The sequence below is a fragment of the Ricinus communis genome, chromosome 6 (assembly GCF_019578655.1).
Source record: "Ricinus communis isolate WT05 ecotype wild-type chromosome 6, ASM1957865v1, whole genome shotgun sequence".
Taxonomy (NCBI): Eukaryota; Viridiplantae; Streptophyta; class Magnoliopsida; order Malpighiales; family Euphorbiaceae; genus Ricinus; species Ricinus communis.
Genome location: NC_063261.1, coordinates 21,138,080 through 21,152,417, shown reverse-complemented (window position 1 = coordinate 21,152,417; position 14,338 = coordinate 21,138,080). Strand labels below are relative to the sequence as shown.

The following is a 14,338-nucleotide window of genomic DNA, read 5'->3' as shown; positions in this document are numbered from 1 at the left end:
CAAGTATTCTACTCAAACATTGGCTTCATACTTCACATCTAGACAAGTGTTCGGATGAGCAGTTCCTCTACAAAATAGTGGCATCAAAGCTCAGTTTAACAAGTAGAATGTCTCTGCTTGAATCTTGCAGCTGCTTGTTATAGTTGTTTTTCAATTGTTTATTTAGGAAGGGGTATTATGGTAAACATGGGGAAAAAGGGTAATAAGGTCAAACGATTTACGTGATAGAGAAATCTGTGAAGCCCACATAATTTAACAGAAAGTTGAGGAATCAGAGGGAGGAAAAAAGAAAATGGCTGCTGCTACTAACTGCATCTCCCTGTCTTCATTACTGTTCACTTACCCACATGGTAAAGAAGTGTTCTTGATAAGAAAGAAATCAACTTGCAAATTTATGGTTTCAAAGAATTGCTACAAGATGGGTAGGATCAATTGTAAGCTAACAGATAGTGGAGTTGAAGAAAATCCCACAAGAAAACACTTCTCTTTGAGCTCAAACAACAGAATGGACGATTACAATATAGCCATGAAAAGGATGATGAGAAACCCGTATGAATATCATCATGATCTTGGTCAGTTTATTCTACCCTTTACTTTGTTCTCAATGTTTATTTCATTTCCATATATTATTTTCGTTCAAGTTTCAATTGCTGGATTGAATAGTAAGCAGATTGGATAAATAGTGGATATGGACATATGATTTTGAGTTCTTGTTTCCTTTGATATACAAGCAATTTTCAATGGAAAAGTTGGGTTAATGTTAATTGTTACAGATTATGGTGTTTAGCTGCTATATTTATGGCAACCCAATACTTGTGCAATTTTCTTTAATGGTTTTTCAGTTTGTTATAATTGATGTGCATTGGAAATGATGAAGGAGCCTCTATTATTTCAGAATGGATCCGGATCTAGATGGCTTGCTTTTAAACTTGGTTTATTTTATATTATCTGATAAAGCTTCAATACTGTGCCTAACATATGTATAGGATCTACCTTTTTATGTGCTTTTTGTTCCATGTCCTATATTTTAATGGGCTTAACCATTTTTGAATAATGCTGCAATTTCCAACATCAAGTTCTGATTAAAGTCAAAATAGATTCACAAATCTAAACCCAAATCAAAGTTGCTGAAGTAGTTCTCTACTTTAAACTGTATGTTTGTGAAGTTGATGAGAAATGTCAATATCCAGCTACTTACAAGGAAGTTCTAGTATTTGCTTACTATTAACTATGTGTGCATATTCAATAGCCTGTGCACATAGAACTTTGGGAAAAATATAAAAAGGTATCCTGTGGTTTTATTTTTTTGACAACTTTAAGTATGGACATAATCATTGATCTAAAGAAGATGACTTGGGAATCATAACTTTTTAATAGTAAGATATTTATTTTTGTTAAACTTTGTAATCATATACTTTTTCTTTTGTCTAAGATAAAAACACACTTAAAGTTGTTAAAAAATGAAACCACAGGATATTGTACCTATCCCTAGACAGTTGGAACTTGGCAATGGATTTCACCATTATCAGTGTGTCTTGGTTGGAACAAACCTGATTAGCTTCCAACATTATGCTGTTGTTTAAGTTCTCTCATTGCTTAGTTCATGAATTCAGGTATGAACTACACACTGATAACCAACAATTTGATTGTGGGCTCCCAGCCTCAAAAATCTGAAGATATAGATCATCTGAAACATGAAGAGAATGTAGCATACATTCTAAATCTGCAGCAGGATTCTGACATTGAATATTGGGGGATTGACTTGCAGTCTATAAGAGAAAGATGTCAAGAACTTGGCATCCGTCACATGAGAAGGCCTGTAAGCAAACATTAATCATTTGAAACATATACAAGACTCTGGAATGCTATATTTTGAATGAGCCTTTCTTTTTCTTAAATTTTTTTGGATATGTGTATGAATACATTCTAAAATCTACCAGTTACTTTGTTTTTGTTAAATGATATGATTTGGGGACCAATTTTTTATACTTCAGGCGAAAGATTTTGATCCAGATTCATTGAGAAGTATATTACCTAAGGCTGTTTCTTCATTGGAATGGGCCATTTCCGAGGGGAAAGGCAGAGTTTATGTGCATTGCACAGCCGGACTGGGAAGGGCTCCTGCCGTTACAATTGCTTACATGTTCTGGTTCTGCGACATGAATGTCAGTGGTCCTCAACTATTTTTGCTAAATATTTTATTTCACTTCTTGGCCTGTTAGGAAATTTCAGGTTTTTTTCTGGATAATGATTCGCTACATCCAACAATTTTTTATGTTAATAATCATTTATGGCTGTTAAACAGCTGAACGCTGCATATGATGAACTAACTTCACAACGACCTTGTGGACCTAACAAAAGATCGATCCGAGGAGCTACCTATGATCTTGCCAAGAATGATCCATGGAAAGAACCATTCGAGAATCTTCCAGAACATGCTTTTGAAGATATAGCAGATTGGGAGAGGAGCTTGATTCAGGATCGTGTTCGTGCCCTCCGGGGAACTTGAAACCTTCAGGTAAGCATTTGTAGTCCTGCAATGCTTCAATTGAGCTGATATCTGTGTCATATTTTACCTGTACCATTCATGAACTTGGACCTTTTTTCTAGTCTAGCAACTTTTCAACCCTGCTTGTAGACCATTTGAACCCTCTCAAGACTTTTGTATGAGCTTCAATATACCACAGCCAGCAAAATCCATTGACGAAATTACAATGAAAAGCAATAAAATCAAGCCTGCAGGTTTACTTATACCAGCTTCTCTAAGATTGTTGATGGTCAGTGGTTATTGTATTTTACTCCATTTCTGTCCTTTGGATTATGGCGTGATGCATACTTTTTCGATATATATGATGATTACTGAAACCTTCTTGACCAGGAGATCACAAGCTACAAACATGAGAAGGCAGTTAATAAGAAGCAACAATGTAGAATGCAAGGCCTGTGCAATGGGAACAGCTTGGGAAGCAATATCATGGTGTTCCACTCAAAGTCAGGAACCTATTATAAAAGAAATCTTTCTTATTACAGAAAATGTTGTTTACCTTCTAGTTTTGGCCGGTTAGCACCGAGAACGAGCTTTCCACTGTTACATTACGTTAGAATTTATATACCATCGAGATAACATTTAGTTCAATAACCAAATATATATTGTAGATGTTACAGAACAGAAAATAAAATAAAAAATTCAGTTTCTCTAGTTAGCAGATGACTAGTTTCTTGATTTCACCTCAGCATCAGTCCATATGTTTTTCTTGATTTCGCCTCAGCATCAGTCTATATGTTTTTCTTGATTCTTTATTCATCATTGTGCTGCTATAAAGTGTGGAAAGAACAAGAAGTCGATCTCTCTTGTCATCATAGATTTCTGCATTTGTCTTGGTAATATCTTGATAATGAAGGTGGTTCTTGATCAAATCGAGCAAAAAGGGGGGCTGCACAAAATTTGTTCACTGTGAAGTGGTAATATGCTCTTCCTTTCAATGCCACTAATTAAATGCTCGTATAATCATGGTTGTTACTAAAAGGAAAATCAAATTTGCTTTATGTCTGCAGCTGCTAAACAAAAATCTGTACACAAATAACATTTTAGGAATTTAGCCTAGTCAGACGTTCTGGAGCTTGGCAAGTTGTACTTGCCGCTGTCCTAGATGGAATGCCGTGATTATCCAAATTAAACAGACCTGGAGACCAAAGAGAAATGTCAAACCTTCATATTTCTTGGTTGAAGAAATACAATTTATAGGAATGAAATGTCCAAAAGAATTCAGAACATTCAAAGAATGACTGCATAGAAATGAGCTGGTATAAGAAAAAGGGTTCAAAAACCATCCAATATAATTAGAAGTCTATTGGATTAATGATCCACCATATTTCAGAAATATTCCTTCCATTCCATATTAACTATTGTTTTTTAGTAGTTCACTTGGATTAAGAAAGTATTTAATAAGCTTAATAATAGGGAAAAACTAGCTAAATTAGACTAAATTACCCTTCTACAGATATTGTAAAATCTATTACACCTATTTCAATACAAGGATAAAATAGAAAATAAAAAATTAAAGTTGCATTGGATACATAAAAAGTGGCAGATAATTGGAATTTTTTTTATTTCAAAAAGAGACGGTTAGTATGGAAGAGGAGTATAAAGACAACACAATTATACGTACTGGCAAAGCATAAAGGCAGACAGTTGAGGTCCTTCCATGAAGAGTGCTAAATAATAGTTTGTACATTCCAGCTGCTGTGGCATCTCCAAGCCGTTGAACTATTACATCTATGCACACCTGCAACACCATAAAACCATGAAGTTTTGATACTCCAACTATTCCACCTAGCAGCAATACAACATAAGACACCTGATGAATAAGTGCACATATAAAGTATGTAGCATGATATGTCTTGGCATTAGTTAGAAAATAGAAGCACTGTTCATCCATGCATAAAGGAGTTTCAAGATCGTCTCTGTGATGGATTACAATTCCACAAATATATAAAATAGAATGAGGATAAAAATGGTGGGCGGGGAAAAGTATAGATGACACTGTTGCTGATTCACATAAACATGACATTCAGAACGGGAAAGGTTTGCAAACCTTTGCTTTATATTTCTCTTCCTGTGAAACAACAGTAAACAGAAGTTCTCTTCCAGGCCTGGTCACCACATAAGTTACCACCTGCAAAGTAAAGAAAAAAGGAACCGTGAGATCCCAGAGTGACCTTTAACTTTCTTGACCAACACAGTTTGCCTCTAATACTGGTAAAAATAAAAGGCCAATGAAGGAACAAAGAGAAATCAGCAATTGTGACAAACCTTCCTTAATGTCTCACAGATGGCAACAGCTACCCATGTTGGCCAAACAGCAACAGCAATTAAATTTAGAAACGCAACAACTGGAGTCGAGCATATAGCTGTAGTAACCCCAGAAATAGTAAGGATGCGCCCCTGTATGTGTTGTGATAAGTGGAATAAAGAGATGAACTATAATAATACGACTTAGCCCCTAGAAAACTAAGGAATAACGAAATTTATCCCATAGCTTTTCTTCTTCTTCTTCTTTTTTTTAAAGCTGCCAGAGCATGACAGTAACTTCCAGAATCTGGAATCAAGCTTCTGAAGTATTATGTCTCTTAAAACATCGTGATAAGATTAACTTTGATTCCCATATATGCGTGCATAATTACTAGCACCAAGTGGGAATAATAATAAAAGGACATTATTTTCAAATTAAGTCAACAAAACCCGTATGCTTATCATAGAGAACATTTTTTAGATAATTATTACACCTTATATAATAATTGCCTTCTGGTAAGCAGCCATTATTTTGAAGAAGAAAGTTTTCTTTCAAGTAGATATAACTAATGAAAACACATTGATTCCATTAACCACAACACAAGCTATGAGGAAATTTGAGCTTTACTATGGCATCTACCAGCGCCAAGACCTCAAGGATAAGACTCCAAATTTAAGGCTAAAAGTTGGTGTTTGTACTTTTCTTTCCAAAAGCGAACAATTAGTTAAAGATTCAAGACTGCACCATTAACAAAATTTTAACATGTCTTCTATCGTAAAGAACTCATTAAACAATAGCATACCGTTAGAGTAAGTTGTCCAGCAAGGATAAAAACAGCAATGAAGCTATTTATCTGGGCGAACAATCTTCTTCTGCCAACAGAACTTGTAACAGTCATGGCAATTACAGTCACTTTCTACACTTGCAAAGATGAAGAAAGGGAAATCAACAGTTAGAGGACAAGCATTGTACATTGTCCAAGCAAAAGCATGTAAATAAGATGCCACAACCAAAAGGGAGAAACCTGCCAAGGCCCCAAAGGCAACAAATCAAACTCGAATCAACTGAGTGTTGATTGCAACCAAAAGCAACGATTCCCAAATATGAATTTTAATTGTACTGGAGTCTAAGCATAGAAGTATTTTAATTGTAACGCATCCGACATTATAGTTGGTATAACATTTTGTTTTGGGAAGCAACTATTTTCCATACCATTCCAATATGGTTAGTTTCTTACCCTTGCCTGCCAAGTGCCCTAAAATTTAGCGCATAAGAAACTAAGTAATAATATAACGTCTATAGTGAGTCCTTCTTAGCATTTTTCTCTCATTTTATCTCCCCTTATTTTCCTGATGAACAAATGAATGGATTGTGAAGGAAAAACATAATCTCGGTAGTTCTCCATTCTTGTACGACTCATATTTCCTAGCTATTCAGTCGAACAAAAAGTTTATTTTACCTGAAAATAGAAGAATGATGAGACGACGGCACTCAGCCAGAGGAATAAGGACACATACAATAAATAAGTTGAAGATAGTATAAGCCAAACTCCATCCAAGATGCTTGAAAGCTGAGGCTTCATTCTAGATGTAGGTGACTTTGGAGAAAGTATTTTCAAAGATGCTTCTCTTTCGTCATCAGTCTTACTTTGCTCATCGGGGTCAGCCTTTCTGTACCCATAAGCAAACAGTCATTCACAGAAATTAGGGTCTACCAGCAAAAAAATGTAAAATTTCAGTTATGAAAATCGATTTACAAGTCCTCTTCAAAGAAGTTTCCTTGAAGAATAACATTCGGCCAATTGTACCAATTAATCTTCCACAAAGTAATATGAGAAGCACATTTATCATACATATCAAATTGACTAGTGCAAGAGTTCATAGATGGTCAAGACTGTCCAAATGCATTCTCCAAGACCAAAAGACAACTCTATGCTGGGAAACAAGAAAGACAGAGAGAAGAAAAATAAAAGGTATTAAATAGAACTACAGGAATTGAAATAAAATTCATGATCGTTTCATCATATGTTGTTGAAAGGAAAGGCTTCAGATGCATCTAGGACTTGACCTACATGTGGACAGATAGACTATACAACTAATCACTAGACGCAAGCCATGGCTCATTCATGTGTGCATGCATTGACATATCTTCTATTATATAAATATGATACAATACACAATCTCATCTGCAGCTATCAAGATGCTTTTAGCAACTAGTTGTAATTTGTTAATCTCAACAGTAGGTACTCATTCCAGAGCAAATTACATAAATGGATCAGTGCCTATGGCAACTCCCAACTATACAAATATTCAACTTATAGCAACTAACACATACTACATGAAGCAAAAAAATACAAAAAGATAGATGACCTTATAGGAGATAATTCTTCAGGAAGTTCGGACATATCTTTCTTAATTCCTTTTGATGCCTGTGCTGCAAGTTCCATCAACAAAGCCGCAAATAAAAGTAGAACTGCAAAGAACCAGCCCATGGTTTAAAGCAACATAAGATAAATAAAAATGTGGAAGCTTTACATCATATGATTGAAAAAGCTTACATACATGGCCCCAGCCAAGCCATTCCTGTGGCAAACAATGATCCAAAAAGCTGTCCAAGTGTAGCACCAGCACCTATGAACCCAAACAATCTTGAACCTGACTGAATGTGAAAACCAATGTTAAATGCAGATTAAGACAACCACAATTCTTTTTAAGATGCCATGTCAGTTAATACTGACCTCACTATCCATCACATCAATTACTCTAGCCCAAGTTGAAGAGATAGTAATGAGATTAAGCAGAGCAACCTAAAAAACAAAACAGCAAAGAAATTTACTATAACCTAAACTTGAAGATACTTGGCAATTAGCTAGCAAAAGCCAAAAGCAAGAAACTAATCAGTAACCATACCCAGAGAAATAAACCAATTCTCACAGAAATGTAAAACCATCCATGGTTACCCCAATCGCCAGAACCCATAGGAGAATCAGTTTGACTAACATCAACATTTAGATCCTCCTTTAGTTCGGTGGATATGGAAACTGTACCCTACACATTAAATTTAAACTCATGAATCAAAATAATCAAATTTCAGAGAATAATGAAGAAAAGTAGGAAAAAGGTATTAGAAAACCACAATGTCTCATCTTAGAAGTCATGCTATAGTACCTTGGTTCTGAATGTCGAAATTCCACCAGCTGAAGAATGCCATAAAACGAAGAATAGAACAAGTGATACACTAAAAAACCTGTGAATTAAAAGTAAACCCTGAAATTTCAAAAAGCACCTGTTACAAAGGCTATATGTATAAGGACATTAATATATTTTTTTTAAATAATAATTATAAACAGAAAAAGAAAAAGGAAATGAAAAAACCATTTCCATTAACAAATAAAAAGAAAAAAAAGAAATCATTAGAAAACACGAGAATTGACTAAATGGAATTGCATTCTAGCTATATGAACTTTAGAAACATGAGAATTGACTAAATGGAAACTGAATTACATTGAATTGTTGCAAAATTCTTAGACATTCCAGTTTGCAAGCACATTCTTATAACTTATGATTAAACAATAGTAATAGCAGTAGTAAAATAAGGGGAAAAAAGGTACCTTTAATTTGGATAAATTAGGCAAAGAGAAAATAAGAGTAGACAAAGGAGCAGCGATCAAAGTTAAAGCTAAAGATCCAACAAAAAGACCAGGTAGATTCGATAACCCGAGTGATATTGCTCCTTCATCGCGTAAAGGTAACACTACAAAATACGCGCTTAAAATCTGTAACAAATGGTTAAAAAAATTATACAGAATTCAACTTCAAGAACTCAAATGAATGAATAGAATCAAAAGAGAGATTATTACGAAGAAGAAACACGAGGATGAGTGGAGTAGAGGTGAGACTTCGTGAGGGTGCACGGAGACTAATTTGGAGAGAATCGCATCTAATCGGCACCTGCTCAATATTACCATTTTTCTTTCTATATATCTATGAATATGAATTGGAGAATTCAGGGATCAATTTAGGAGTTGTTAATGGTGTAAGTACAGCTTTCTATAAGGTCAATTTCAGTTCTTAAGTCTCTCTCTCTCTCTTCTTGCAGAATTACCAGAACCAAACTTTTTAATTACTTCAGAACCCCGTAATGTCCGAAAGGTTTAACTTTTAACCCCCTATAATTCTTTCTACATTTTCATGCAAGGTCCTCGGGGGATTTACGAAATTAATATACGCATTCTATTTATATATATTATTATATTTTAGTATCTTACGAAAATAAGATAGTAAATCAATCAAAAATCAGTATCACTATCAATGTATAGAAAGGACTAATTTGTAAATATTAAATTTTTTATTTCATTTTTATATTAAAATAATTATAACAAATTTTAAAATATTTATAAAAAATAAATTAATCTAATTTAATTTGTTCTATAATTAATTTTATTAAATATTTTTTTAATTTGAATAAGTTATTAAAAAGTGAAACTTAAAGTATTTTATGATTACAATATATTTATTCATAATTAGATTAGTCTATTTTTGAGAAAGATTATTATTATTATTATTATTATTATTATTATGCAAAAAAGGTGTACAAATGAAATAAGTTATTTAGAATATTAATTAAAGTGTAAATAATTATTATTTTAAGCTACTGCACTGGATAAATACGCTGCGGATATTAATTCCATAGAAACCAGGCAACATATTTACTACCAAATACTATTAGTATAATGTCGATCACATTTGCACAGATGAACCAGTTAACAACATCAATCAATCTCATTTCATTTCAAGCATTGGACTTATGGTTTTACATGTTCCTCAGTATCTCGAAATGGATTGGATTGGGATATATATTTCACGTCAGTCTCTCCCTCCTCTGCCTCTCCAACTCCTTCACCATTTGCCAGTGCTCCAGTGACAAAGAGGTCTCACCAAAACTTGCAGATATTAGGCGGCCCATTGTCAACAATCTGTCAGCCAAAAATAAATCATTGCACATCTTTATACACGACCCTTTTGATTCCCGCAAGGTAGTACCATGCAAGAAAAAGTTGCACAGAAAACTATTAATCAGGTCAAGAAACTATTTGAGCTACTAACCTGCTAAAATCTTGGCTGCCTAAGCTTCGATCTGCCTGCCTTGCAGCAACCAGGTCATTTTCTATCACCTGTCAAATATCCACAATCGCATCAAATTCAGAATAGGCGATTCTTTTCTGTTATTTTCTAATTTATTCTCACATTCGAGAAGAAAACCACACTAGTTGCGCAATACTAAAGGATAGTAGAGAATCTTCAAGCCTTCAAATTGTTAGATATACTGTAAACTAGGTCCCACTCCCAGGCATACGAGGCCATAGATGAAATGTATTGACATGATTGAACTAAGGTATAAAATCACAACACATTTCCCAGTTCCCCACAAGTAATACAAGCATCAAGAAACTTGGTGGAAAAAGGATCAAACAAACTACAGAGGTTAGTTATAATATGAATTAACATGTGGCTTTAACTATTACTCTATATCAGAAACCAATGCGCAATGTATCTCTGTTAAAAGAAAGATAAAAGTGTCCAATGTGCCATCCAAGAAGAAGGTTCTGCAGGAATGAAACAAATATTACCCGACATAGGTTGTCAACATTTGACCACACAGTTATGCTGACCAGAGCATAAAAATTGTGTTAATAAGAAAACCCTACCTTTTGAATTTCGGACTTGATAGAATGTGGCAATGATCTGACAGTAGCCAAGTACCATCTCCAAGCATTCAAGCTGTCTGTAACCACAACTTCTGAGGAACTTGCTGAAGAAGGTTGGAAGGGAATAATTATATCAGCGGGTAAGATATTTGATTTTCCTTCCGACAATATTAGCAATTGGACATCAGCAGCCATCTCCATCTTATAGTATGTAAAATCATACTCAACCTGCAGCAGACATTCTGGTTATGAGCCCATTTCAACACTCCCAACATTAGGCGCTGGCAAAGAGACATTAAGATTTTTTTAAAAAGACTAAACACCAAATGATTCTCTGGGCTAGAGGATGTATAAATCATGAAGCTTCCACATTCTTGCTAAAATAGTTAAATTCTCAAATGGACCAATTAAGGGATTATAAACACAAGATGCATGCAAATGCAAATGAGAAAAGATGTATATCACCTTTTGAAACTCTATTAAATTTTTCAGCAACCTTGCATTGTCAACCCCAACAGAGTTAAGGGTTCCTGTTTCCAATTGGGTCTCATCAATAATCAAGTGTGAGCCGTCAGCAAGCTGCAGAACTCCAGGCATCAGTCTGGAAAATAAACCACACAAAGTTGTTCAGATTCAGAATATAACAGTTCATAATTCATCCAAAATTAAGTAAGCTCATTGCTGTTATAAATATAAAAGTGGCTACCTGTTTGATTGATAATCCTTTTTGGGAGCAAGAGAACTCCTGTTGAGATATTCCACAGTAAGGGGTATGCATGATGTAAAAGGTAGAAGGTTCTTGACAGCGATACTAAGCTGAGTGCCAAATATAGAAATGCTCTCTTTGCTCAAACAAGTGAGATTTAATGAAAGTTTCCCCACTGCAACATTGTCTACTCTAGCATGTACCTGGTTAAGAAAGAGTACATGCGTCATTATTAGGGGTACAAGAAATGCAGATCAGTAATGACTGGATGAAAGATGTAAAATGAAACAAAATAGTAACTGCAACCATGCATCAACCATTTACCCTGGATAGAAGATGCAACAACATGAAAGTCGCTGCTACGCCGTCATTGCCAAGAATAGCTGTAAGATGTCTCAACAAAGCTTCCCTTATAGCTTTGATAAAATGAGGTTTTGGCTGTAGATTAAAGAGGGAAAAAAAGTTAAAGATTGTGTCAAGACAAGCAAGAACGGCTACGTGATAAAAAAAAAAAAAAAAAAAGCCATCAGATTCCAGTTTCCTTGAAATAAAGTTGATAATAACATACGTAAACAATGAAATCATTCGATCTGATGGATTAATGAAGGTAAGGAGCACAAGGTCACCTCAATTATGGGGGAAGAATGCAGAAAGTCAGCAACTGCAAGCTTCCTATGAATAATACAGTGGAGGCGTGGCACCTTCATTAATATAAGCATACATTGATAGTGAGATATGATACCATAAACCAAACTGGAGCATGACAAAACACAAGAATCGGTAACAGTACCTTGTTGGGTGGCAAATGAATAGACACATCATCTCCAAAATCATTAGATAAGTCATCATGATCATCCTTCTCCATTGCAAGGTCTGAGTCTAAAGTAAGAACCCCAACAAATTCAAAAACATCATTCAGCTTCAACTCAGACTCAGGAGAATCGTATATCTGTACAACAAAACCAGGAAATTAATCACCTTGGAGAAAAATATCGAAGGTTTTTCAGTTCAACCATGATTATGGAAATCTAAATTGGTCTATGTACCTTAACTAGACAAGGAAAAGAATTTTTATTAATATCTGACAACATAATTTTGCTAGAACATGCTCCTGCAGTTTTACAGTCTTGAGAATCTGAATATGGAGAAGGATGGCCGTCCTCTCTCTAGCAAAAGAAAAGAATGTCAGTAAAATTTTCCAAGCCTACAACAGGATCACAACTACAAGGAAAGTGAAACTATTAGAAATTAAACATGATAGTCATGTTTTATACTCCTTAATTTCAAAAACAAAACAATAAAGGTTCTCATCTTCATAACATAAACACAAGATTGAGAAAGCAATCATGCTTACCATCCTTTTTTCACTACGAGAATCTTCAAACTCATCACCTATAACCTGTCATTGAAGAAAGATATGTCAGAAAAGCAAACTAGCGACACTTAATGCACAAGAGAGCAATATATCTCCTTTAGGGCTCTCAACATCAACAACTCTAGAAACTATCATATCATGCTCAAAACTAAGTTCAGCAAGAACATTAAATTTAATATATCTTATTGTGATGCTTAATTGAAATTATAACAATCTATACAGCATAGACCATATGAACAAATTAGTGAATGGCAAATTAGAATTATTTAAAATGGATAACCAAAAACTATATCTCTTTTTTTCTTGATTATCCTACAGTGATTGGTTAAAGCAATTGGGAAAATTAATCATGATGATAGTAAATAAAGTACATGTGAATCTTTGTGATCCGCAGCTTCAAAGTCCATTCTCCCACGCTTATCTCTTTGTTGGGATGTCCAATTCATGCATGTATCCCCAGCCACCTCAAAGGCAGAATCAGCCCACGAATTCAGCCCTGGAACCTACAAAGCAGCAAGATACAACACCTTAGAATAATAGTACCACCAGAGTTTCTATTCTTTAAAAGTTTTTTATTTTCTAAAAAACAGCCTTTTAAAAAATAAGAAAATTAAATGTCAACTATAGTTGTTAACACACCAAGAATCTGAAGAAAGAAACTAATTATGCACTATGAATATAACTTGGGTAAAGAAAACTCACAGGAACGCAGTACAACAATCGGCGCTCCCAAATTCGCATATCAGGTGAAGATCCAATAGGAAATTGAGAAACATCCATGAACTTGTTCGTCCTCCAAACCGAACCATCCTTCAAAATACGCAACCAGTAACACAAACACCACTTTAGCAACATAAAGAATAGCGATAATAAGAATAACAATATAACATGTAATTGTGCAATCGAGATAGATAAGCATTTATAATATAATAAATTGCTAAATGCACGATTACTGCATTACCGCCAGCAGCAGCAGCAACAATAATAATATAATACCTTATAAGCACCAACATAAAATTCATTTCCTAACATATCTTGTATCATTCCACGAAATCTGACAAGTGTGTTTGGCTGAATCCATCTTAAACTTGCAGGATTAAGAATCGGAACCTAAAATCACAATTAAAGCAATATAATTACATTTCATGCTTGATAATTATGACTAAGATGAAATAATTGAAAGTCAAAACGTATATACCTGGGAGAGGTTCGATTGGTCAAAGAGGAAGTGACGGAAGAGGTCAATGGCGCCCCAATCTTTGCCGTCGAAGGAGGTAGGTTGAGTACCAGAGCTGATCGCTTTGTCGAATGTTAATCGGACGGCTCCTAGAGGATTTGCAATGCAATCGTACGGTGGTCCGCCCATTTTCTTTGTATCTGGTTGTGATTTTGATTTTCTCTTGTCTTTGTTAGTGCAGCGAAGACTATGAAACGAAACGGCTTCGCGCGGTAAAATGGTTATAGAAAGGGATAAATTTCCCGCCAAATTTGTTGTTCCCGCCATTTGTTGTGTGACCCAAGTGGGAGCGGCTGTTAACTACTACTGGTAAATTACAAAAGTGTCCTTGTGTGTGTATAAATGAAAAGATTTCAGACCCATCACAAGGAGTCCAAAGCCCAATCCCAATTTAAAATTAAAGTTAATAATTTTGTAAGACTATTTTCAATATATGAGATATTTTATTATTAAATGAGAAAAAGATTATGAAAAGAAATATAACTAATAACAAAAATACTAAAATTTAACAGGTAACAGA

At 34.7% G+C, this 14,338-nt stretch overlaps 3 protein-coding genes across 12 annotated transcripts; 1 reads left to right on the top strand and 2 right to left on the bottom strand.

The window, feature by feature from the left end:
• Positions 1-239: 239 nt before the first annotated feature.
• LOC8259530 (phosphoglucan phosphatase LSF2, chloroplastic) lies at positions 240-3,203 on the top strand. 5 transcript variants are annotated; one of them, XR_001535336.3, is made up of 6 exons: positions 240-572; positions 1,614-1,819; positions 1,995-2,165; positions 2,306-2,518; positions 2,616-2,777; positions 2,879-3,203. XR_001535336.3 is itself a non-coding variant. In XM_002520800.4 (5 exons), exons 1-4 carry the CDS (start codon positions 293-295, stop codon positions 2,507-2,509), a joined length of 861 nt encoding a protein of 286 aa, XP_002520846.1. In that variant the 5' UTR covers positions 241-292; the 3' UTR covers positions 2,510-2,518; positions 2,882-3,203. The 5 variants fall into 5 exon arrangements, 2 of the variants coding, with proteins under 2 accessions (XP_002520846.1, XP_015575773.1); XR_003079335.2 differs by having other exon boundaries at positions 2,611-2,777; positions 2,882-3,203; XR_001535335.3 differs by having other exon boundaries at positions 2,611-2,777.
• Positions 3,111-8,926, bottom strand: LOC8259531. 6 transcript variants are annotated; one of them, XM_048375686.1, is made up of 13 exons: positions 8,653-8,926; positions 8,404-8,568; positions 7,961-8,059; positions 7,703-7,840; positions 7,531-7,599; positions 7,351-7,423; positions 7,163-7,226; positions 6,253-6,463; positions 5,596-5,709; positions 4,814-4,945; positions 4,596-4,676; positions 4,170-4,286; positions 3,111-3,683 (listed from the first exon to the last, which is right to left on the bottom strand). In XM_048375686.1, exons 1-13 carry the CDS (start codon positions 8,758-8,760, stop codon positions 3,606-3,608), a joined length of 1,449 nt encoding a protein of 482 aa, XP_048231643.1. In that variant the 5' UTR covers positions 8,761-8,926; the 3' UTR covers positions 3,111-3,605. The 6 variants fall into 6 exon arrangements, with proteins under 6 accessions (XP_048231643.1, XP_048231642.1, XP_015575771.1 ...); XM_048375685.1 differs by having other exon boundaries at positions 7,163-7,265; positions 8,653-8,925; XM_015720285.3 differs by having other exon boundaries at positions 7,163-7,265; positions 7,355-7,451; positions 8,653-8,921.
• Positions 8,927-9,555: 629 nt separating this feature from the next.
• Positions 9,556-14,081, bottom strand: LOC8259532 (mini-chromosome maintenance complex-binding protein). Its single transcript, XM_015720240.3, has 14 exons — positions 13,780-14,081; positions 13,578-13,691; positions 13,284-13,391; positions 12,953-13,084; positions 12,561-12,605; positions 12,253-12,372; positions 11,997-12,155; positions 11,833-11,907; positions 11,531-11,644; positions 11,207-11,409; positions 10,966-11,101; positions 10,501-10,728; positions 9,899-9,966; positions 9,556-9,768 (listed from the first exon to the last, which is right to left on the bottom strand). The coding sequence occupies exons 1-14, from the start codon at positions 13,945-13,947 to the stop codon at positions 9,654-9,656; spliced, it is 1,785 nt and encodes a 594-aa protein (XP_015575726.2). The 5' UTR covers positions 13,948-14,081; the 3' UTR covers positions 9,556-9,653.
• Positions 14,082-14,338: the final 257 nt, after the last annotated feature.